Below are 24698 nucleotides of genomic sequence, written 5' to 3' on the forward strand. Positions count from 1 at the left end.
TAACAGCAAAATTACAGCTACTTACTTTGATGAAGAAAACCCCAGATATTAAATTGAGATCTGTGTTTTAAAAGCTAGTGTCAAAAACCCACAGAGCAAGTAATATTTGTGCCTGAATTATTTGTCAACCGCTTTGTCATTTTTTTTCAGCCATTAATCTTCATTATGGCAACTACATGACTGTCAGTTCATATGTAAACTGTATTTGAATCTTTGTAGTAATTCATATTTGCTAACCTTTAAGAAATAGAATTAATGTCATGGATGCTTTTTTAAAATTAGTTACTAAATTGTAAATATCTGATGCCTGACTTCCATTTGCTGCAGGAATTGAAATAATGACTTTGTCTTCTCTTAGATGGAAATCCCTTCTTCCACAATAATAAACCAGTACATTGCTTGTCAAGGTCCGTTACCGAACACTTGTCCCGATTTTTGGCAGATGACTTGGGAGCAAGGCTCTTCTATGGTTGTAATGTTAACAACTCAAGTAGAACGGGGCAGAGTAAGTAAAACATACCACTTCCATAATCTTTTTAAAAACTGTTAGTGATTAGCTTCTAAAAAATTAGAGGAATATGTTATAGTTGCATATAATATGACAAGAGGATAGGAGGATGTGGTTTTAAACTAGAAGAGTGTAGGTAGAGTAGATATGAGGAAGAAATTTTTACAGTGTGGGTGGGGAAATACTGGCATAGGTTGCCCAGAGAGGTGGTCAATGTCCATCTCTGGAAACACTGAAGGTCATGTTGGACAGGGCTCAGAGCAACTCAGTCTAGTTGGAGAGTCCCTGCTCACTGCAGGGATTGGACTGGATGGCCTTTAAAGGTTCCTTCCAGCCAGAACTGTTCTGTTATTCTGTAACTATTTATCATAAGAACAGTGCATTCCTAGTTCTTTTGTAATGATGAGTCTGAGATTTTAAACTTTCTGGTGTTGTTAATGCAGCTAATATTTGAACTTTGTTCAGCCCTGAAATGCACTTAACTCTTCATGTATTTCCTAAAATACTTCCAGTATGCTTTGTTTGAATCTTTATTGTAAAGTAGAAGGCATCTAGAATTTACCTTCATAGAATTTTTTTCTCTGAATTTCAAATGAAGGAACTCCAAGAAGTTGAATCAGTTTTCATAGAGTTCTTCTTTGATATGTAATGAGATTAATTTTTAAGGCAGCCTAACACAGCTTTGTAGTGTTAATATCCCATGCCTGGATGGCTGTCTTATCAAGGACTTTCTTAAAATTTGAACTGTAAAATTTTCCATAAAATGTTATTCTCTGACCATAAAGATTTGTTTAATCATGTGAAATAATCATTGCCCTTTAATTTATATATAAAATGTGTTAGAATACTAGTAATAGAGTAATTAGAGTTAATATTCGTAAAAATAATTGTGTATAGTGCTGTAAAAGGCCTCAGGTGTGTGTTGTGGCTTTTTTGGTTTTGGTTTAAGCTGTAGCTTCTCCTTAATAGCTTTGGATTTTATGCAGTTTTAGCCTTTGGAAATAGGCAAGTGTGGACATACACACAGTGTAATTCTAGAATTATTTGGTTTAGTCTGGAGCATTCACAGTAGCACTGGCTGATTAAGTGTGTCAACAGAAATGACCATCTGAAGTAATAGTGGAGTAGTGGAATTCCTCCATATCAGGATTTCTATTGAGGATGGATTTGTAGTGGGTTGTGGCTATTCTGATCAACTTGGACTATAGTTCAGCTGTCTCATTATATTCTGACTTTTTAATAACTATGTATCTGCTGTGAGGTCAAGACTCTAAATAGAACTGAAATAATTGAAGGGAAGTTGCAGTGTTGTTCACCATTTTTCAGTGACTCAGTGTTTGCATGATGCTGCCTGCTCCCAAATAAACATGATGAGAGGGAATTTCAGTACAAGTGCCCTTTTACTTTGAGTTTTCTTTGCACATCTGCAGATTCTTTGCAGATCTGCTAAGAACAGACTTGCAATAGCAGTTCTCTGAGGTTCCCCCACCCCTTCAATAATTATATTTGTGGAGTTCTTTGGAGAGCTGCTTAATAATGAAATAAAAGGACTTATCTGTCTTATACCCATAGGCAGACTCCCTGCTCTAAAGCTGATCATGAGGCTTCTGACATCACTATCCCACTGCATGCCGGGATGTCTCAGTGGAGCAGGAAGTCTGCAAATCTGGCTGCTCTTAAAGATTCGCCAGGTGGGTTGGAAATGCAAAAGTACACTTGAGCTGAAATGACCTCTGTAATTAGGCATTTAAACCATATATCAGGAAATTGTAGTGTTTGAAGTTTTCATTCACGTTTGTGGACTTGATTGGGAGTCTTTGAATTCCACCGTTTCATCCCCCTATTTTCTGCGTTAGCTTAGCAACTTTTTGTTGCGTATTTCCCTTTTTTCTTGTTTGCTCTTTTCCCATATAAATGTACTTTGAGAAGATCAGATCAGGATTTTGGAGATGAGAAATGTTTATAAAGCAGCATCTTTGTCACTCGAGTGTTAGGATAGAATATTTATAGATAAACCCTTTTAAAAAATGTAATGGAAGTTAAAGGCATCCATCTTCAGAAACTGAGTGCAAGAGCTGGTGCATGTGTCCTCTTGGAAAGAGAAACAGGAAATCTTTATGATACCTTGTTTTATAAACAGTAATTAGGTAACAAAGTCTGTTTGGTAAGTAAATAAATAGTGATTACAAAATTATCAAAATAATCTGTAACAAAGAAAGGTATAAAAACTAGAGAAAATGAAAACAATACTCTGAATTTAAACACGGGCATCTTTAAAAATGTGTTGACCTTAGGTTAAATGCCATCAGTACTGGCCAGAGCCATCAGGAAGCTCATCATATGGGAATTTTCAGATTACCTGCCATTCAGAAGAAGGAAATCCTGCTTATGTCTTTCGAGAAATGACATTGACTAATCTGGAGGTAAAATCTTCATATATTTTTATGTATTAATCAAGGTAGAATCCTTGGATACTACTTCAAACATATGTAGATTTTCTTTACAGCTTGGTGGCACATCCATGTAAATGGAACTGTTTATTTCCAGAACCCTCTAGAAAACTACTCGTGGTTGTGTACTTTCCTAGGGGAAATTCTGTCCATCGAATGATAACGAACCTTTCATAAGCAAAAATATCCCAGGAATTCATTTTTCATAATCATATCAATTGTAACGCATTAAGGATATGTTATTTATCCTAAAAGTTTTTACTGGTGTCTTTCATAACCTGGCCAAAGAAAAAGAGTAATAAAAGAAGTTGAGAACTTTGTTATTCCCTTGATGTTTGCAGAACATGAGACACTAGAGGTATTTCATCATCACATCTGAAAGTCTTTGTAGAGGCAAACAGTTCTTAATAATCCCATCTTGAACAATATGTGCAAGAAGATGGAAGATAAATCCTGCCGAGAGAAAGATGAATCTGGAGTAGTGACTAGACGTAAACAAGGATCTTTTGGAACATGCATTGCATGATTTTCAGGCCATTTGTAGTTTTCAGGGCCTCCCCAGCCAGCATTTCAATTTCAGAAATGTTTGGAAATTAGTATAAAGTTAGTCCACATACTTATTTCTTGCTGCTTGAGTTACCTGTTGAGAAGCCAGTTTTATGGAGCTGCCATTTAGTCAATTTGCAGTTAAAATTCCTGCCCTGTGTCCTGTTGAGACAATTGCTCATCTGCTATCAGCCGTGGAATCTCTGTAAATGATTCAGTGCCTCAAGGCTATTTAAAGTGCAGTAGCTCCTCTTCTTTTGAAATTCGACTCTGGTTGCCCGGGCTGTCCCCTCCCCTAACCAGAGGCCTATTGATTATATTTGTGATACCAGAGCGAGAGCCAGGAGGGAGTGGAAAACAAAGTCATTGTGCCTTGTAGGTGTAGGAGGTGCAGATCAAGCCAAAACACTGCTGCTGTTCACACAGGGTCTGAAGGAAAGCTTTTATGTCTGATGTCCCCTCCCTACCCCATTTCTGTCTTTTGATCTGGAAAATATTATCTTGGTCTGTTAAATTTGGTTTGCTAAGAATATGACCACCTTCTTGTACTTCTAGTGGTCAGTTAGATTGCTGGTATTCCTGAACTGCTTTGCTATTATGTGCTGTGTGATTTTTTCACTTGTTAAAGATGTAAGCATTTGTGGATTTCCTTTTATCCTTTTTAAGAAAAAAAAGAGAAAGAAAAAGTAATTATAAAATCCAGGATGATTGATGGTTAACACTAATAAAGCACTGCTAGTTGCCTGAAGTCACCTAGATTATGAATAGAAGTTGCTATCAATGTACTATTGATTTTTTTATTATTTTTAATGGGTTTTTTAAATGGGACTTGAATTAGCCTTGATTAAGTTTCATGTTTCTGATTAGAAAGAGGAAAGCCGCCAGCTAACTCAAATCCAGTACATAGCATGGCCTGATCACGGGGTTCCTGATGATTCCAGCGATTTCCTAGATTTTGTGTGTCTTGTGCGAAAGAAGAGGGCTGGCAGAGAAGAACCTGTTGTTGTTCACTGCAGGTATCAATATTTTTCCAATTTCATTAAATCATCAAAGTGAACTTTTTATCATCAAATAGCTGTTTTGTGCTTTGTTCTTGAAATAAATATTTAATAGTGTCTGCTTTGGGGATGTCAGGAAAACTTAACATCAAAATAAAACTAATGTTTATCACGGTAATCACATTTCAATAACCAAAATTCTGAATAGCAACATGTGTTCATCTGTGCAGGCATTTTTCTGGGATGTTTTGTTTTGTTTGCAATTTAAATGCTTGTGGTAACAATCTACATAATATTTCAGGAAATAGCAAAAGATATTTGCTAACCATGAAGAATAGGTTCCTATCCTACGAAGCTCTAGAATAGCTGTGTAAATGATCCATAGTGGAAAATGTGGGTGGTTTATTAAGAGACCAATTAAAAGACATTTTCTCTCAAGTGTGCAGTTCTACCCCATGTGGAATTTTGATACATACATCAGAATTGAGACATTTTTCTGAACAATTTACCTTTGTTATGAATTAAAATAACTGCTGTTTAGATCTTTACATACACATGAAAAATGGGATTCTTCTTTTTCTTGTGCAATACTTTTTAATAGCGTTCTCCATTCCTGTAGTGAATTTCAAGATGTTAATAATTTTAAAATATCTAATTAGCAAACTAGAATAATGCCATTGTTTTGAAACTAACGTGTGCTATCACAATGCTTGGGGAACAACGACATTGGAGGGTAGGAACAGTTTCATTAAACTCAAGGAGGCACCAGTTCAGCTCCAAACTGATAATTTCAATGTGTAGTTGAAGCTGTATGAAAAATGTATGTTTCACAGAAGAAAAGAGATGGAATATCATTCCATCATATTCATCATTGTCATCATATCAAGTTGGACATAATTTACTTAATTGGCCCAACTTGGTGGTTGTTGGGAAGTACAACTGAATTCCAGCAGGGAGTCAAGCAGAAGGAGCCCAGGTGTTCCTCCATATGGTGCATGCACTCTATTTTTAACATCTCTTCAGTATAATAGGACAGGGCATTAGTGCAACAAAATTTGTTTTCAAGACTAAGCCACCAGCTTTAATGTGAGGAATCCAAGTAGCTAATAGAAAATTATTTTATTTTGTACAATAATAGTAATTTAAAAACAAAAAACCAAAATGGTCCAAACCCACAGAGATTTTAAGGCAACCAAGACTGCAAGAAATTGGGAAGTTTCTTTTTTATATTGAGCTGCATAAACCACTTGTTTCTGATATTGTGTCGTGTGGTTATTTTTATCTTTACAAGGTCTTACTCGTTTTGAACAGTTTCTAATTCTTGTTCACGATGAGATGGGGAGCCACCCATCCTGTCTATGCCTTTCAAGATTTCTCATGCACTGTCTCAGTGTTCCACTCCATCAGTCAGTGATTTCTTTTTCTACACCTATCCTATCCTCCTTTATGTTTGTTATAGGGAAATTATCACATTTTCCATTGTTGTTGTCCTCCGAATCTTTTGAAATTGTAAAATGAGTCATTAGGTTCTTTGACAGTTACTGTTTGTTCCTGTTGGATTTGATAAAGCATTCTGCATTTAAGTTCTATATGTGTAAATTCTAGAAATATGAAATACTACTGAATCATTTTACATAACCAGCACATTTGCATCTTGTCCTAAAAGTCTTATGACATCACTGAAATATAGAGTAGCTTTAATGCCACCTCCTGGACAAAGATTTAAACAGTAGTTTAGCCAGAGTGGATTTGAAGTAACTCGTTAAAATTGGAACAAGTAACTTTCTAAGTTAGAAATGTTTATATTAATCACTTTGATTTATTATATGGGTTGGGATAATGCTGGCATTTCAAAATATGTAATTGGCCCTATATTTAATATGGGGAAACATTTGTTTTCTATTTCAAAAGTGCAATATTAATTGAAAAATTTGAAATTGTTCATTGAATTCAAGGGCAAATATTCAGTCTTTGAGGCTTGCTACCTCTGGGAAAGCATATGTGTATATAAAACCAGGTGGATTAATCTTTAGATTTGTTTTATTTTTAAGGGAAAAAAGTTTGTCTGTAAGCTCTCTTGATAATTTTGCCTTTCTGAGAGGCATATGTTATGGTGCTTCCTTGTCTTGAAGGGGATTGCTATTATGTATTCCTTTTCAATCTATACAATCTAGATCTATATTGTACTTTTTAATAACAAGAAAACAATTTTTATTGTCACCCTAAAGAGGTTTCTAGTAATTGTGCTTTTCCTTACTTCGAAATAGGAAGGTATGTACCACTTGAAGGACATAAATATGATTTTATTGGCCCAGCATTCCAGAAATCATCATTTCAGCAATGGTCAAACTGACACAATGTGTCCAGCATATGCTCATGTTTTGTTATTCTCTGGATGTTAGTGTGGTTTATAATGGGATCTTAACAAACATCTCTGTAAGTTCTGCTCAGGGGAATGGCTGGCTGAGGCACTTCCTCTTCCAAGGAATGACACAGTCACAACCAGTCCAATCCCTGCCCCTGCAGTAAGGGAATCATAATGATCAACTCTGAGAATCCAGGAGAAGAAGGTCTTTAAGTATGAACTGTACTCCAGACACTTGATTTCATTTTCCACTTTGTTTTGTTGTTGCTGTTGCAGTGCTGGGATTGGACGGACAGGGGTTCTGATCACGATGGAGACAGCAATGTGTCTCATTGAGTGCAATCAGCCTGTTTATCCTTTAGATATTGTAAGAACCATGAGAGATCAAAGAGCCATGATGATCCAAACACCTGTGAGTATCATCCCTGCTGTGATGTGTTGCAGAACAATAATTTCCTATGATCCAGTTATATTGGATGGATTTTTGATGTAATTGTTGTTGATCACATTACCCAGTGTAGCTGTAGCCTTGGCTCCAGGCAAAAATAAATTCCTAAGGCTATTGGAAAGGAGCAATTCTTTAAATTTCTACAGAGCAAACTTGGAAAAAAAGCAGCAGCTGTTTCAGGGACATCTAGCAAATAATGACAAAACGGGTCAATTTTCAACAGTGTAAAAATCACCCTGAGAAGAAAGTAGGAACCTAATTCCAGGGGTTAAGAATGGGAATAGTATAAAATATAAACACAGAAGGAACCAGGACATGAAGAAAAATCTTCAGTGATGCAATTGAGTGATTTTTATATTGCCTTAGTTGTAATGGAAACAAGCCTTAGCTATGCCCTGTGATTACTTTAAATGAAATTATCAGAGAAATAATATTTGTAAAAATCAGTGTAATTAAATCTGCAAGATGCATCAAAGCAATCATAAGTACACTTAGTCTAAGAAAATAGACTAACAAAATAATCCTTACTAAAGGATTATTTTGGGACTTTCATGGCATTTGATATACCTTAAGATACCAGAATTTTTCATGCACCTGTAATGTGAGATAATGAATGTATTTTATTTTGAATTTGTAAGAGTTTTAGAAAAGGTTTAGAAACTTGTTATTATATCAGTCAGGTATTGCTTATCTCTAAGAGCAGTTTGTATTTACGTTTTTAGAAAGTACCTAAAAAGGTTAAAGAGGTTGAGTTGTGCTTTCAGAAAGGAAAAAAAAGGGGGGATAGGATTTTTGCTTGTTCCGAACTTTGGATAGCTCCAGATTGTTGGTTTTTTGGGGTTTTTTTGAAAGAGTAATCATGAGGAATTGATGTAGTTTTACTCATAATATGCAGCATTTAGAGAGAAAGCATCTTGAAGGAGAAAAGGCACTATATCCAGTATAAACACTCACTGTAGTAATTTTCATGTCCTTGCTGCTGTTCCTCTAATAAAACTTGAACAAAACTTTTTTGTTCTTCAGAGAGTATTATTAAGGCTGACAAAAAGTATATATGTGTCTCCATTTCTAGGTCATCAGTCATTCAGTGCTGCTGAATTCATGTTTCAGTACTCGTGTTTGACTGAAATGTTGTGTTCTGGTAGTATAGGAAGGATGAGAAAGATGATGATGCAGGAAAAATTGCAAAGATGGGTCTTGCTGCTTGTGACAGTTCTCCAGGATGGATAGCTGTCTCTACCATATGTAGAGGGGAAGTGTTATTAGTAAAGGCAGGACACAGGAAATGCCAAGGTTCGGTGAGAAGCAGGGGTCCGGTGCAGCAGAGGGAGAAGGTGTCAGCAGGAATTGCGTTTGGAGGTTCCTGAGCCGTTCCCGTTCCCTGCTCTCCACGTGGAGCTGTGCGCGCTCGCTGCCCGCAGGGGGCGCTGTGCCAAGGCAGGTCCCGGTGACACAAACGGAGAGCAGCGAATGTTCCACGTGCGCACGGGACAGCGAGCGCTGCTGATGGCGCTGGGTGTGTCACTGTGCCCTTCCAGGACTGACACCACTGACTGCTGCACACACAGGGCTGTGCCACAGCTCTGAGAGTGGGCTGCAGTCCTAACCAGCATAGGCACTGGGAGTTGTGGCACTTTGCCTTTATTTCGGTTTGTTTTCATTATATCCTGGTTTGATTACTGTCAGGTTTTTTAAATTATTATTTGTATAAAATAAACTTAGTCACCTCTGTGGATGCAGATGGTAGACTTGGATGCATTGAAGATTTAGACATTATATAATGTTAAGAAACAGTAGGTGTGGGTTTTTAAAACATGAAACAGTTTTCTTTTAAATCAGATTCTGACAGGGAGGTGCCAGTAATGTGCCAGAGTTAATATAAGTATGAAAAAGTGCTTTGAAACTCTGGCTTCTGAATCCAAAGGTGTGGAAACCTCAGAATCCAAAGGTGTGGAAACCTCAGGTTGGTGAAATTTCAGCAAGAAAATAAAAAGCAGAAAATTACTAAATAGGTGATGATGTAATAATAATACTGAGGTATGACTTTTGGTATATATTTCACAGTGCCATTCATCCTGTTCTTCCATTGAGAAACAAAATGCTCTCATCTGAAGTTCCTTTTGTATTGTGTTTCCTAAACTAACTTTGAAGCTCTGTTCTTGGTCTGTCAAGAGAATGGGGTGGGGAAATCTTAGAGGCCTTTTCTGTTTCCAGATGACATTTTTCAATTACATTTCTTTTCAATTTACTGAATCTACTTTCCTTTTCAGAGTCAGTACCGATTTGTATGTGAAGCTATTTTGAAGGTGTATGAAGAAGGATTTATTAAACCTTTACAAGCATCACTGCATAAATAAAGAGCAAAAAAACCTATGATATCAATTGAGGAATCCTGTCCTCTATAATGAACTGGCAACATTCTATGTGCCATAATACTGCTTGCAGGAAATGATAGTGAAGTACAGCAAAGAATTGACAAAGGACTTTGAAAACTTCAGCACTGTTGCACTTTACGTTGAAACAGAATCAGTCTCTGAAACTCTTCTAACCTTCATCTGTTTGAAGACACTATTTTCGTGATTTGCTCCAAACAAACCATAAACTGAAAGAACTAATTGTGTTCAGGGTAATCTACGATATTTCATTGTAGTGCCATATACTGCGCTTCTGGTTGAATTGCTACAAACAAGGCTTGGAATTATTTCACTCTGTTTTACACCCATTTCTCTTAAAATGAAAAACAAATTTTAAAATACACTAAGCCATGGTCTTTTTCCAGTGCTAGGTTTATTTACTATGTACAGAATCTCACAGTTTTTATTTTTACAACATTAGCAATATTGCCAATACTAGATAGATACACACTGCCTACTGATGCAGCACACTTTGTCCTTCACCCTTCCTAGAGACCAGCTGGTTGTTAGAGGAGAGCTGGCGTCTGTTAACCCAGCAGTAGCTGCATAATGCCCACTTACCAGCATCTTGTACAAAATAATAACAATAAAAATTTTTAAAAACCAACATATAAATAAACAGCATTTCTTTGGCACAGCTTGTGTGTCATACACTGGTGTATTCTGATTCGTGTGACTTCAGATTATGTGATGGGAATTAGTGCATGCATTATGTCTTAACCCCTTAAGTGCCTTGAGACTTACAGCGTACATCCAGTGAAAGGCACTCATGATTCCATGGGGGTGGTATTGTCCTGTCATATTTATCTCAATGGGTTCAGATTTTTAAAATGGCCCTTGGTGCTTGGAATGTGTTACCACAAGGGGTCATGGAAATACCATTCCCTCTTTCCTTATACAAGTACCTGTGTGCTACTCTCTGTAGCAAAAGCACCTCTGCCAACTTAATGAATGAGCATTGTATGCTGCTGTGTTGTAATTACGTGACAAATCTGACACATTCCTTCATTCCTTCCAACTAGTAACTTTTACTAGCGTCTTACTATGAAATGCTGGTAGGTCATTAGAACCTGATACCTTGTTTTATCCTTTTATTGAGAATAGCTGTTTTACTCAATTAGACATAACTCTTTAATAGCACTGATAATTAAGTTGAACTTACAATCAGATGTGATTTAATTCCATTACCTTCTAACTAACTTGTTAAGTCCTCATAGTTGATTTCAAGCCATGTTCGTACAGGTCTGCCTTTTATTTTCTTTTATTTGTTTGGAGGGGAGAAGGGAGGAGAACACTATGAAGTTATCCCAGAATTTAATCTTAATTTCATAATTACCCCAAGTCGCCTTCTGTTATGCTTGTGCAAAATTGTTCCAGTTGGTATGGGTTGCTTCTCATTTAAGTAGTAGAAGATATGTAAGAAATGTCTGTCTGATACAGTATCTGAGCTCATTCTAAAGATGCACAAGTGTCCCCATCTTCTAATACTTTTCTAGTATAGGAGAAACCAAGTCAGAAGCAAGGTACCCAGTGTAATATACTGTAAGAAAAAAACAGTCACTTATTTGACTGCCCTGTGACAGCATAACTTTGTGCCCTCTATTTAAAAGTTTTAATTTATTGTATTGGTTTCCTGAAAATGTTTATCCATTCAATTTTTTTGTAAGCTATATATATAGCATAGAATTTAAATCTAAAGTTCTACGCTAAATAATTTTTAACTATTGAAGAATTATATTGTATAATATACTGTGTTCTATTTGAAACAGATCAGCTATGAACTATTAAATGAAAAGGGATTCAGGCAACGTGAAATCCTGGCTTATGACTTAGTAGTGAATAAGAACTACAATGCCAAATGGAAGATAGAGTTTTAAATATTTTTAGAAAACAAAATAATATTAGAAGAGCTGTGGCTCTGTTACTTATATTTCTAGATTTCATGCTTAAGTCAATGTTATCCCTCAGTGAAAAATAAGTTTCACAAGAATCTCTGGATCTGAACTGAACTGAAAAAGAGTAATATGGTAGCTTTAATCTCAGTTATATTTTAAGCCATTTGCAACAAATAAAAATTCTTTTTTATAATTCTTTAGCTTCCACTTGATGAGGTTATTAGCTGAGTTGCTGGTTAGTTAGAAAGTTATATTGAACTCAGCATGTAATGTCCAAAAAGTAAAATAATTCATCCATTATACCGAAAGAAATTTTTTTCTTAGTATTAAGTTGTAGACAAAAATAGCATTTGCCCTGTTATTCTGAAGAAAATCAGAAATGGAGGTTATAGCAGCATTGTATAACATTGGTATGTCACATATTTAAATATTCTTATGTAAAATTGCCATAGCAGTTCGAGTTCAAAAGTCCCATTTATACCACAATAAAGTGTGGGATATGTATTTGTCACCTGTCATTACTGTTTTGATTACAAACACAGGCAAGAATAATAGGTCTTTTCAAAACTTTCCTCTGCACTGACTTGTAGTTTATTAACTAGCTGCACTGGGGAAAAAATTGGAACAAAGTACCTATTCTTAATTAATAGGCCATCAGCAACTCAGTGGCTTTTGGCTTCTCCAAAGCCAGGATAAAGGTAACCAAAAACTGCTTGGGAAAGAGAATAGCACTGAAGCCTTTCTGCACCATAAATCAGTCATTTAAATTTTTCTACCTGTTGTGGTATAAATGGCCTTTAAAATATTTTTATATGGCCAAAAAAAGCAAAATTGCTTAATATTTTACTTTGGGTTATGAAGATCTGTATCATCCTTAAGAGTTTTTTAAAGAAGTTTTTGTATGTTTCATGCTGTACAAAACATGAATGTATCTTTCAGACATAATGACTTATAGACCTGTATGTGATTGGTGTTATGACTGTTGGATTTTATGAATAATTATTTTCATACCATTTGATTAGGAAAAATGTTGGGTGGGTGTGGGAAAGAGTATGTTTCTAACACTTCCATTATACAAATCCAGTTTAAAAAGAAAAAAGTAGTTTTCATTGTAAATAAGAGCAATATTATGACAATTTTGTGCCAATCTTAATTGTTAAGATTTTTGTTTTTACTTTTAGGTTCAGATTGAAAACTACCACTACTATCTCTTGTTTAAAATGGATTTGGAAGGGTTTCTTTAGTAGAAAGACATGGGGCTCTAGTGGGGACTTTGAGTGTTTTTTGGGAGCATTTTTTATTTTTGCTAAATATGAAATAAGGTACAAGTATTGTTTAATAAACCACCTACAGATTGTCAGCCAGTCCATTTTGAGAAATACTGCATTAGATATCCCAGATAACTGAGAGCTAAAAAATTAATTTGTCCTGAATTTGGAAGCATTTGGTATTTTAAATCACTTGTAGGTTTTAAGCATTAAACTACTGCTTTTATTAATTTTATTTTAATCTATTCTCTCCCAGTTATGAAAAAGAGAACATCTGGGTTTTTTTCTCTTTAGATTTAGTGCTAGCTGACATTTCTTCCACATTTCTGTGTTAAATCTTGAAAGCCTATATGCCATGTAGATATAGCAATAACACTTCTTCTACAATATCTGATTACAGTCTGGCACACCATCTAGTAAAAAAAGGTGAGAAAGCAGTTGGGACATTAAGGAACATGAGGAGTTTGTTATAGAACTTGTGTAGCTGGCAACTTTCCCATGGAGACCTTCCAGAAAGCTTCATGGTACCTGTGGAAGGGCCAAAATGCAGCAGATGTGCTGCAGTTGTGCTGCCCAGGGAAACAGGAAGAAGGAAGGTCTGGCATAGAGATGTTGGAGCTCCAGGTATGCTGTGGAGCTGAATTATGTGATATTTTTATGCTTATGCAGTGTGTGTGCAGGTGTGTGGGCGATGTTTGATGGCTCAGGGAATTAGCATGAGCATGAAAAGCTCTACAGATCCACCAATTTCCAAGCAAAAGAAGGTTGTCCAGTAGATATGCTGTAGTTTTGACTGTAGAGCCACTATGCAGGCAATCAGCAAGCCCTGATGATAAAAGGAGTGATTTGGTCATGGTCCACATGAAAATTTTGCATATTTGGACTTCCACCAAGTAGAGGAATGGCGTCCTCTAATATCAGTTGCAGTGTTTTTTAGCTCACATCTCAGGTCCCCAGTTGGCTGAATTGGGTGCATTTGCCAATTTTAGTGCCATCTTTTGTTTTGAGACTGAAAAAGTTCTTTCCCATTGCTTCTAGTGCTGGTATCTAGTATTAAGATCTGGTAAAAACATTTTCATTAACTGTGGATCTTGCATGAATGTGTAGGGATTTATAATTAGTGGTGATTGGGAAGATGTTAGGAGGAGGAAATAGTTGGCTTGTTTCAGTGTAACTGTTCTGTCCAATCTCTGTTATCCCACTGCACTTAGTCACTTGTTTGTTTAGAAGTCTGCAAAGAAGACAAGTTCCTTATTACTAGATTTTACCTCTGTGCTTGTTACTCCACAGGCGTCTATCTTTTCACAAGGCTTCTCCCACTACAAGTTTTGATCTGGTGCCTAAGCTGTAAGTCCTGGCTCTTGGCTTTGGTATTTCTTCCTCATCAAGATCTCAATCGTAAAAAGGAGAGATAAACTACTTGCTTTCTAAAAAATGCTGAAATATTCTATTTTTTAAATTCAGGTGTTTTGATTAGTAGCCTCATTTTAAAAAGCCACTAAAATATCTGATTCTAGTCTGCTGTAGCAAGAACAGTGGTTCATGGACTGGCTGGCAGCTTGTTGGTTGTGGTATTTCATATTTAGCAAGCTTACACATTTTAAAAGATAATTTTTTCAAAGTGTTTTCATGTTTGAATAGTAGCACTTTATCTCATGCTTACTACTGACTGAACTATTGGACAAAATAAATTGGGTTTGGAGAGAGATGCTTAATGGGTTTCTGTACAGAGATGATTTGGATTACACCCTGGTACAAATGCTTTCTTGATTATTCATGTGTTTCTGAGGGATTTTCAGAAAATAGATATTGATAACATAATTCTATCATCTCAATTTTCCTGTCTTAATATGAATATGAAGCCTGCATTTGGGAAAAAAACAAAAGAAAAAAAGAAAAAAAAAGGTGCAAAATAGAAACTACAGGGTACTTGTAAATTTATCTCTGTGATCTCTCTCAGCTAGCTCCAAATTATCTATGTTTACTGTAAATGTTTCTGCTAAGCATTATTTTTAACATTAGATCAATTACCTGGAAATCAGTATTCTTTTTTTTTTTACTTAACTTATTTGAATTTTGATAACTAAAGATAATGCACAACAAAGTTTAAGGAAGTTGTCACCCTTTTGCACCTAGGCCAGGGGCCTGAGACATGAGTGAAAGGGTTAAGCTGGTTTTTCTTTAACTAGAATATATCCACAAGGACTAGACTATAAATGATCCAGTGCAATTATCTCAGTACATTGGGGCACCACAGTAACAACCCATAATAATTTACAGGAAAATTAAGGTAAGAGAATGAAGGTTTTATCTTATCCAGTGTATCCAATTTGTTTTCCATTTGGTTTGCTTCATTTACCAGTGATCCCATTTCAACCAGTCAATTTGGCAGGGCTGTTTGTGTAAGGTTTGGGGTTTTTTTCTGTAACAGGTGCTATACTATATGTAAATACAAAGGGAAGAGTATTATTTAGATGATTATTAACAATCAGATGGTGGCAATATTTCTGCCAGTTGATTCTGGTTATTAATTTGCATTTCCAGCTCTGTGGCTTTCAGTTGTCAAATTTCATCTCAGTTTTGTACTGCTGAATGATGGACTGCAAGTGTGGAGTAAATCATCTCAGAGTTGAACAGCTCTTTTGTTGTTTGGACTAACTCTTGTGTATCTTTTATTAATAGTGGGGAGATGCAAATGCTCTTCCCATAAGTAGAATTCTGCTTATAAATTTGTTTAAAAGCACATGAGGGGGAGGGAAAAAACAAACCAACAACCTAAATGCTCCATCTTGGCTAAGCAGCCAGGCAGGTTGATGGAAAACGATGGAAACTTGAAAATGGTCAACACTGGACAATGTGAAAATAAATTCAGCTTTTGTCACTGCAGCTACTGTATGCTTTAAAGGGCCTTATGTATTTGTCCTCATTTTGATAAAATGAAATTTCTTGCCATTAAAATGATACACTAACTTCTACCGAAAACCAGCAGTTCCCAGGATAAATATGCTAATTAACATTTAACAAGTCTTGTTTTAGTCTTAAGTAAAATTTCATTCTATTATGTGAAAAAATGCTGTTATGCATATTTTGTGGATATATTTAATTTCAGTTGACAAATAGTTGTCTAGGTACAGACTTGAAAATATATATATAGTTTACTTGTGGATCTTAATTGTTTAATTGCAAAATAAAGATGTGCTTTAGTAATTTAAAGTTTTAAATTTTTTGCTATTTTCTTGCTACTGTACACACAATTTTGCTGTGTCACATTTATGTTCACCTTGTATTTTCCTTCCCATATGACATAAATACACCTCTATGGATTGTGCATTAGAAGAGGATGCAGATTATCAGGAATTAAGTTGCTTGGTTAAAGCATCAGCACAAGTTTTTTGCCTGAAAATGTATACATACTGCAAGGTTTGCTTATTGGAATAATAACTGTTAAATTACCTTTAATACAGTGAGTGGAGATGGTGTTCAATAGAGATGATAATCTGATCAAAAAGCTGAGGGTATGAATGAATACTGATGTGAAGAACAAAATTCCAGATGGAAGCTTGTGATGAAATATTTGTTGCCAAAAACTGAGAGGGTGTTCAAAACAAAAGCAGGTAAAGACAACAAAAGGACTTAGGAGGTAAGACAAAAATATCAGGAGGGATGAGTGTCTGAGACCCCTGTATGTTCTTAATTCCACTGATAAATACAGGACTTTAAAATGTGGACAGGCTGTTTGGATTTGAACTACAAAAATATAAACTAGTGGGGAAGCACTTTGAGGAGAAAAACAGATGTAAGAAGAGTCATTCCAATAGGAGATTTGTTTAAACTGGAATAGTAAGACTGGATATAAGACAAGTGACAGACAACACAGTTGAATGTGCACTGTACATTACTTGGACTGTATCTGAGTAGCAAATAGCAAGGAAGGAGTAGACTGTAATTACAGGAAGAGTAGCAAGAGGGTGGTGTGAAGTAGCAATTGCAAAAATGAGCAACTAAGTTTTTGTGTCACTGAAGCTACAGGAAGGGAATAATCTCCCAGAAACACGGGAGCTTGTGAATGACTGACTGCAAAGAAGCTCAGTTTCAGGAATAGTTGGAGGTGGTTAGAAAATGTAGGGACAATGTCAGAGAATCGGGGAATTTCCCGTAATTCTTTGTCGTATAGGTGACAAAGACTTAACAGCCAGGAGACTCCCATTTACCTGACAGATCTCCACTACAAACTCGGCATCTTTGATATGCAAACCCCATTGGTTAGTTGATCTGCACTGAGAATTCATCAGATAGCTGCAAACCCTCAAGAAAGATTATTTTTCCACATTAAATAGAGTAAGATTTTGTATGGTTTCTTTGGGAACTTTATTGCAAGCTCCCACAGGTATTTCATTACAAGCTACTGAGAGCAAGCATAGTCCTGCTCCTCCGATAAAAAGCAGATATCTAAATCCCCCCCTTTTTGTGATTCACCTTTCTGAATAAATAAACAGGCACATGAACGTGAATCTCACCTTTCCTCGAAGCTCGCCCTGCTCCTCCCAGCGGCAGGAGAATGATCTCTTCCAACAGGCATTTAGTAAAATCAGCCTGTTGCTTCGTCAGTAAATCATGGACAATTACCTGGTAGCTTTTTTAATTTTCCCCCCCATTTCAGTAAATGACATCAAGGGAACTCGATGTATATTCAGCCACTGGAGCTGAGGTATTAATGGGGGTTTTATTATGCCAGTTCCTCTGCCTGGCAGGGACTGACCGGGTTTCTCAGCCTGCCATTCAGAGCATTAAAAATGCTGTGTTATCTTTAGCCCAAGTGTCTCTTTTCCCAGACTCTTGTGCAGGCTGGATTCCCAGTTATCCTGGGATTTTGAGGGTGTCTGGAGCTCCTTTACTCCGAGCTTGGTCACCCTTAGCTGACATTATGCACGGAGAGTTTATATTGCCTTTCCTGAGGTTTTCCTCAAATGCTGGCCTGGACACAAATATTTATGTGACTAAAAAAGCACAGTAAAGTGCAGCTCTCTGTAATCGCTGCCGAGGAGCGGGGCTCGTCCCCCAGGGCTGCAGTAACTCGTAGGAAAAGCTTTGGAAGCGCGGAGCGCCCGCACAGGCTCTGTCTGGGTTTGAAAACTTTCAAATACAAACTTGCAGTTTGTAGTCGCAGCTTTAGTTCAGTGTATAAATACTAACAGCGTTCGTTTGTAGACGGCTCTGCCTTCATACGCTGCTACCGCTGCCCTTTCAGGCACTGTTTAAAATACGATTTTCTTGCAAATTTTATGGTTTAAGTGCGCGTTTGCCTAAAGGTTCCAGTTACCGCTGGGCAGCCGAGGGCTGGTCACAGTCCTGGCCAAACCACTGAGGGGAAACCTCCACGCGGCATTAGCAAAAACTCCAGAACTTTTGGGAAATAACCTGAAGCGTGTCCCGAAGGGTCAGTCCTCAGGGGCGCCCCATCCGCGGGAGCGCTCCGCCGCCCCCGGCCCCGCCGCGGCCCCTCGGGCCGGCTCTGCCGGACCCCCCCTCGGGCCGCACGTGGTCCGCGCCGCGCCCCCCCCACCCCCCGCGGCGGCCCCTCCGCCGGGCGAAACCACCTGGCACGGGAGGGGGGGCGCCCCTTCTCCACCGGGCCCCGCCCCGTTAAAGGGGCGATGGGCTCCCGGTGCGGCGGGAAGCAGCGCGTTCCTTCTCCCGTCCGGCCGCCGCCCTCCCTTCCCGCCGCCCTCCGCCTCCATCTCCGCGCCACCACCGAGCAGGAGAGCGCGGCCGGTGGAGCCGCCAGGTGAGTGAGCGCGGGGGGAGGAACCGGCCGGCGCGTCGCTGCCCGTTTAAGGGCCTCCCACGTCGCTCCGCCATGTCCGGCGGCCCGGCCCTTCCCGGGGCTCCCTCACCGCCCCCCGCCCGCCCCCGGGGCCTGGAGGAGCCTCCGCGGGGACTTTCCCGCCGCCCCGCAGGTGAGCCCGGCAGGTGAGGCCGCCGCGGCCCCCGGGCGGGGCCGGAGCGCGGCCGCGGGCCCGGGGCGTTATGTAAGGGCAGGGGCACCGCGCGGGGGTCGGAGCGGGCGGGGAAGGCGCCGGGTGGGGCCGGGGCTCGGCTGGGGTCGCTCCGGGCTCGGGGCTGAGTCCCCGCACAGCTCCGGGTGTGTGCCGGGCAGCGCCGTGCCCGAGGGGCGCTCGCCCGTCCTGCCGGAGCCGCTCCTGCCGGGACAGCTGCGAGCGCGGCTCTGGGGCGGGAAGGGTCGCTTATCGCTTGTTTTCCACGGGAGAGGTGGAGTGTGTGCGCCAGGAAAGGAGCCGGTGGTATGCAGTGCTTGCTTGCTGCCCAGCGGTGGAAGAGCAGCGTCTCGGAGGAGCGCGTGTTTGTATTAATAAAAGATTGCAGGAACAGCAGGTGATCTGCACGATCGCTGTTTGCTCTCCTTGCGCATGCTTTCGTGTAGTCCCAAAAAGTCACCCAGCCGTCGTCAAAGTTCTGAGCTGGGTTTTTTTCAAAGACCTTCACAGCCTTGGACTGTAGGTGTTTAGAGTGAGAATCTGTTTGATTCTGACGTTTCTTTATCAAAGTTTGGGATTTTCTAAGAACTTTATTGCAGGCTTTTTTTTTTTCTTTCTGGTTGGGTTTGAGGGGGTTTTGTTTCTTTGTTTTGTTTTGGGGGTTTTTCATCTGTAAACAACCCTACTCATTTTCTCTGTTGGATTTTGTAGCAAAGATGCTGAGCTTTTTCCGCCGCACTCTGGGGCGCCGGTCCATGCGCAAGCATGCGGAGAAGGAAAGGCTGAGAGAGGCCCAAAGGGCTGCAACCCACATCCCTGCAGCTGGGGACGCCAAATCCATCATTACCTGCCGAGTGGCGCTGCTGGACGGCACAGATGTCAGTGTGGACTTACCGGTATGAGCCATCCTAGTGTGTTCTTCAAATACTCTTGGTTTGTGTTATTCTCATGGGGATTGCTCTTTGCTGTTGGCAGTCGATCCTCTGACTTGACGTCCACTAAATTACTGCTCACAAAAAGATTCTGAAAGAGTGGTTAGCTTTGGCATTCACTGAAATTCGAGAGTGTTTTCCTGGATGTCATCATGCCTTATACACTGAACACTTTCTAATATTTTAATGTAATAGTTGTGCCAAGGCTTAACTTAGAGAGGGTAACCTGTTGGGTGAATTGGGTTTTCATTTTGTGAGCTGTCTGTCTTGACAAAGAAGGTGAAACTCTTGGTGTAACTTGTTGAAAAGGAGGGATGAGCAGAAGTACTAGCAGGAATTTCTGTGTGGGTTTGGTCTGGTTTTGTGTCAGAGATGGATGCAGTTTTTAAGGCTGACTTAAGAGGGGAGGGGAAGAGGAAAAATCTACTTCCTTCCCCTCCTCAGGGCAGATTATGTAGTAGGGATTGTCTCATAGAGTGGTGCTTTATTCGGAGTGAGGTGTTAGCCACTGTTTTACATTTCTAAAGCTTCCTTAATATGCACGTGCCTGTTCTGCTTGTGTAATTATACACCTGGTTTTGGCCAACAGGATGAGCAGTAGCACCAGCAGTGATGTGCTCTGTTTTTCCATTACCATGTGTTATAGTTGTTCCCGACTTGTTTTAAACTCACAGAGTTGAGCATTAGGAAGTTAGGAAGGTGTGGATCTGCGAGACCTGACTAGTTCCAGAGGATTTTGGCTGCAATCACAGTTGTGCTGGTGTTGGAGCTGCTGACTAGAAAGAAAAGCCATTTCAAGACTGGCTGCTCCACACAGCTCTCTCTTCCCTTTCTTTTTTAATCATGGATCAGCTTGACTGAACAGTGTTGTTGATGTAGCGAGCAGAAATAACTCCTGTGATATCCCAAACCCCAAATAATCTAGAGTTAGAGAAACCTTTTGGCATCTTTAATTGCTAAATGACTGTACAGATAGGCATTTATAGGGGGTGGTAAAATTAATTTGTAAGTCTCTGAAGCAATGTAATGAATATATCCAGTGCTGCTTAGTGCCTAGGATGTTTGATTTGATGCCAGGAATGCCCACAAACACTTTATAGCAAGAGTTAACACTTAAAAAGTACTCAAGTTTAAATTGGTGTCTCTGCATAACCAGAGCAGTAATCTTTGGAGCTGGAGTCTGTAGGCAAATTCCTGGCGGCTCTAACAACATTTCTAAGGCTTTGAGGAGCATAAATTGAGCCTGAAGAGGTGTCACAACCTGCCACCTGGCCTATAAATCTCAGACTAGGGTGCAGTAGTAACTATTTATTTCTACAAGAAACTCTTCACTCCAGGTTTTTTTCTTTAAAAGCCAATATAGAGTCTTGACTGTGGACATCTAAGTTATGAGTAACAGTAACCAAGTATGCTAAATTGACATAGCCAGATATGGTAATTACAGTGTATCATCAGTGGCTGACATGTACCAGTTTTTTCAGTGATTAAAGTATAATAAATTAAAAGTAAATTAAATGTTTTATTTCAGACTTCCTAGAGTATTTATTCTTGTTTCTCCGCTTGCATCATTCATATTTCGGAATTGACTCTTGAAAGAAAAAAGGGTAGGGGAGTCAGGGAGTGAAGTTGGGGGTACAAAATTCTGGCAAAACCACATCATTTTCTAAAATATAAAGCTTAAATTAAAAATACCTGTGTATTCATTTTTTTTCTTTTACAAAACCTTTCTTTGAGAATCTTTGTGCTCTTTGAGCTAAGATCTTTTCCAAGACTGGTACTGTTACTTTGTTGGCAGCCAATTTGCTTTAAAATGAACTCTCTCTCAGAGAGGTGCCCCTTGGTCTGCCAGTTCATTTGTGCACAGTCACATTGTCTGCCTAAGCACTGTGAAATTGTTTATTAAAAAAAATAGATAACAAAGCTTTTCTTCAGAATTAATCATTTAGGAAACAGGTTAGTTCACAGCCAGACAAAGGGTTGTCTTGGCAGGAGTGAAAGCCATACCTTTTTAAATCCATGGCTACACAAGTACTTTACAGTGGCATAAGTTGTTGCTACCACAGGAAGAAAAGATGTTGCTTTCGTTATTGCGTTTGTCCTTGTTTTCTCATACCCCTTGGCAGAAGAAACAGTTTTTTAGCAGCCAGGCAGTAAGCTAAGTCGAGAAAATGCTGTGGCTGAAAATAATCAGTATAATTTCGTTATGTAGTTTCCAGCTGGAGTGATTCTCCAATCTGGTTCCCCATGTGCCTCCCCAAATGTGGTGAAGAAGCATTTAGAGGTGATACCAGGCTGAAGTTTGCTCAAAATGCTGTTGAGCTGTAGCCTTACAGTGATTTTTTTACTGAGAGGAGTATTCTGGATTTACAATCATTGGTATAATTGAACCTGAGATTGCTGAACTTTTCTGTAATTAAAAAAAAGGAAAGGCAAAAACAACAAGAAGCAACCACAGGGTACGTTGCTATGTAAGCCAAACACATTTCAGAGTCATTAAGTAACAAAGACTGATACTTTAGGAATATTGACAGTGAGACAGAAGAGACGGGTTGTAAATGATGCAGTTGAGATTTAACTTATTAGACTCAGAGCCAGGATTTGAGCAGTAACTCTGCTTTTTGTCCACTGATCTTATCTTTGGTGTCTGTCAAGCCAGTTAATCTTTCTGCTTTTCTATGTCTTCTGTTGTTTTTAATTAGAAAAATGCCTGACTTGAACTTTTCACCAAACCTACAGTCATATGCAGTGCATAGACTGGATTCCTTGCAAGAATCTACTGCTTGTGTAGCTATGTCAATGACTGAAGAATGTCAGTGTCATGTATACTATTTACTGACACCTTGGTATGTTCAAAATGGGAGGCATGAACTTAATGCGAGTTATCAGTGTTCTTTTGGGCTTCGGGGCAGATTGAAAGGTGTCAGGATTTTCCCCACAGCTTCATCTCAGATTTAAAGTTGTGTTTTGACCTGGTAGTTTTCTTTATCTCTTGTCACTGTTTTGAAGGTTTATGTTTCTCCAAATGCATTCAGCCATTTTTACAGACTTATGTGCTCAGTGAAGCACTAAGAAGGTTGTTACTTTGTTTATCTTTAAAAAGTTTTTATAGAATAGATGTTGTATGTAAGTGCTGCTGTTGATGTTGTTCATTATGCGTCCTGCTTTTCTGTTAACTTGTGTTCAGCTTGGACAAAAGGCAGGTTTTGCTTTTTCTTCCAATTGTTTAAGATCCGTGGGTGGAATGTTTGCTGAGTAGTATGCATGGTGAGAGGACAAGAGCTCTGTTTTGCTAATATCCCTTATCTTACTTTTCATCCTGTTCCCATGCAAAACTAAACTACGTCTTCCCCCACTGCACCTCTGGAATTCCCAAAGCTCAAAAGCTGTGAACAGCCCTGGTTTATTACCTGAAGATTCCATCAGCTCAGTCATACCAGCCTGGTCTGTCAAGGGAACCTCTCAACAGCTGGAATATTGGCTCTCACAGTGCTCATGGTTTGTGAGGAAAGACAAGTTGGTGAGGGGAAACTTAAAAGTAGAAAAAGTTTTTGTCTGGGGTCACCAACAACTTATGAAATAATTTGCAACAAAAATGTTTGTCAAGAATTTGAAATAAAGTGCTGTTTTAAGTAATAGAGAGCTCCAGAGGATTTTAAAATCAAAATATTTTAAAACTGAGTATTTGTTTAGCCAATTCTATGCTATCCATAGTACTAACTGGGAGAGGGAGAAGATAATATAGATGGGGGAGAAGTGACATAAATAATGTAAATACATGCCCATGGAATGTGCACCTTTTTTAAATTTTTGGGTTACTTTTTATGGGGTAGCAAGGTCAGCCTTACAGGAGAGACAGATAGCAAGTGTAGGATCTTATGGAAGCAGAACTGTACTTTGTGGAGCCAGCAGTGTTTCAGTAAAAAACCTGACCCTGCCTAACCCACAATTTACATAATCTTCTCATGGATAATGGAGTGTTAATTGTATTCCAGTTTCTGTCAAAGTTTAGGTAAAAGCTGGTATAAGATGAAAGACAGAAATAATGAGAATGAATGTTCTCTGAGTAATTTTTTATCTTGGAATATTCCTTATTTACGCATGCATGAAATTTGATATGGGGCTTGCAAAATGAGATGGTTTTGTCCTTATTATAATGAAGTATCATTAAAACAAGGTCTTGTATAAACCAGTACAAGGGCTGTGTGTAATAGTGGGATTGAACTAAGCTGGTTAGATAAAATAAGATAAAAATAAGCTAAAAAAGGGCTGTTTCTGTAGTGATTATTTTAAATAAACTTAAGAAATTTATCTGGAATGTGAAAATCATTAAGGAGTGCCAATGACTTTTTGTTTTGAGAGAGATGATTCGTGTTGATCCGACTACAAGCTCAGAGATGCATTGTGATAGTTGATTTTACTCAGTAATCCACTCTGGTTTATTAAAAACGTGTAGAATATTTATGGACACTTGCTGAATATTTGTGGATGTAAATATGAAATACATAATGCTGTTCTTGGCATGGATGCTGATTAGCAAGACAATCTAATACTGCTAAGAATGTTGGAAAATCAGTCATCAAATAAAATGAGTACTATGAGTGTTCAAGGCTTGACCTGTAAAGTTTCAATATAATGCTCAGCTGAGAAAAGTAGTAATAACATGAACATTTGAATGTGCCCCTTTTTGTGTGTGTTAAGGCTATAAACTTTTGGATTAAAACTTTATTTCACATGTGATCTTCTGACTGAAAGTATTTATGTGCTTTTGAGTGTTTGCTTAAAATTCTGAAAGACTTTCAGGGGCTGAAACTGGACAGAATCAGCGGTGAGCCGTGTGTTCCAAAGCAGAGGAGCTGTCTGTGTGGTGTGAGGGGCTCG

At 38.7% G+C, this 24698-nt stretch overlaps 2 protein-coding genes across 9 annotated transcripts in view; both read left to right on the forward strand.

Moving 5' to 3' along the window:
• The window catches only part of PTPN4 (protein tyrosine phosphatase non-receptor type 4), a 107385-nt gene extending 91280 nt beyond the window's left edge, over nt 1-16105 (forward strand). For 3 of the 4 annotated variants that reach the window (XM_033064578.2, XM_033064580.2, XM_033064579.2), the window contains 5 exons: nt 359-505; nt 2803-2931; nt 4372-4520; nt 7144-7279; nt 9586-16105. In XM_033064578.2, coding sequence (XP_032920469.1) covers nt 359-505; nt 2803-2931; nt 4372-4520; nt 7144-7279; nt 9586-9672 — 648 coding nt within the window. In that variant the 3' untranslated portion in view covers nt 9673-16105. Of the gene's footprint in view, nt 1-358; nt 506-2080; nt 2184-2802; nt 2932-4371; nt 4521-7143; nt 7280-9585 lie in introns of those variants that run through there. The other variant, XM_042779444.1, reaches the window with a different exon arrangement.
• A 2464-nt stretch (nt 16106-18569) lies between these two features.
• EPB41L5 (erythrocyte membrane protein band 4.1 like 5) overlaps nt 18570-24698 on the forward strand; it is a 51643-nt gene continuing 45514 nt past the window's right edge. For 2 of the 5 annotated variants that reach the window (XM_033064586.1, XM_033064591.1), the window contains exons 1-2: nt 18767-18849; nt 19600-19784. In XM_033064586.1, coding sequence (XP_032920477.1) covers nt 19605-19784 — 180 coding nt within the window. In that variant the 5' untranslated portion in view covers nt 18767-18849; nt 19600-19604. Of the gene's footprint in view, nt 18678-18766; nt 18863-19120; nt 19195-19599; nt 19785-24698 lie in introns of those variants that run through there. The other 3 variants (XM_033064587.1, XM_033064588.1, XM_033064589.1) reach the window with 3 other exon arrangements.

This window comes from Catharus ustulatus, chromosome 7 (assembly GCF_009819885.2).
Source record: "Catharus ustulatus isolate bCatUst1 chromosome 7, bCatUst1.pri.v2, whole genome shotgun sequence".
NCBI classification, from domain to species: domain Eukaryota; kingdom Metazoa; phylum Chordata; class Aves; order Passeriformes; family Turdidae; genus Catharus; species Catharus ustulatus.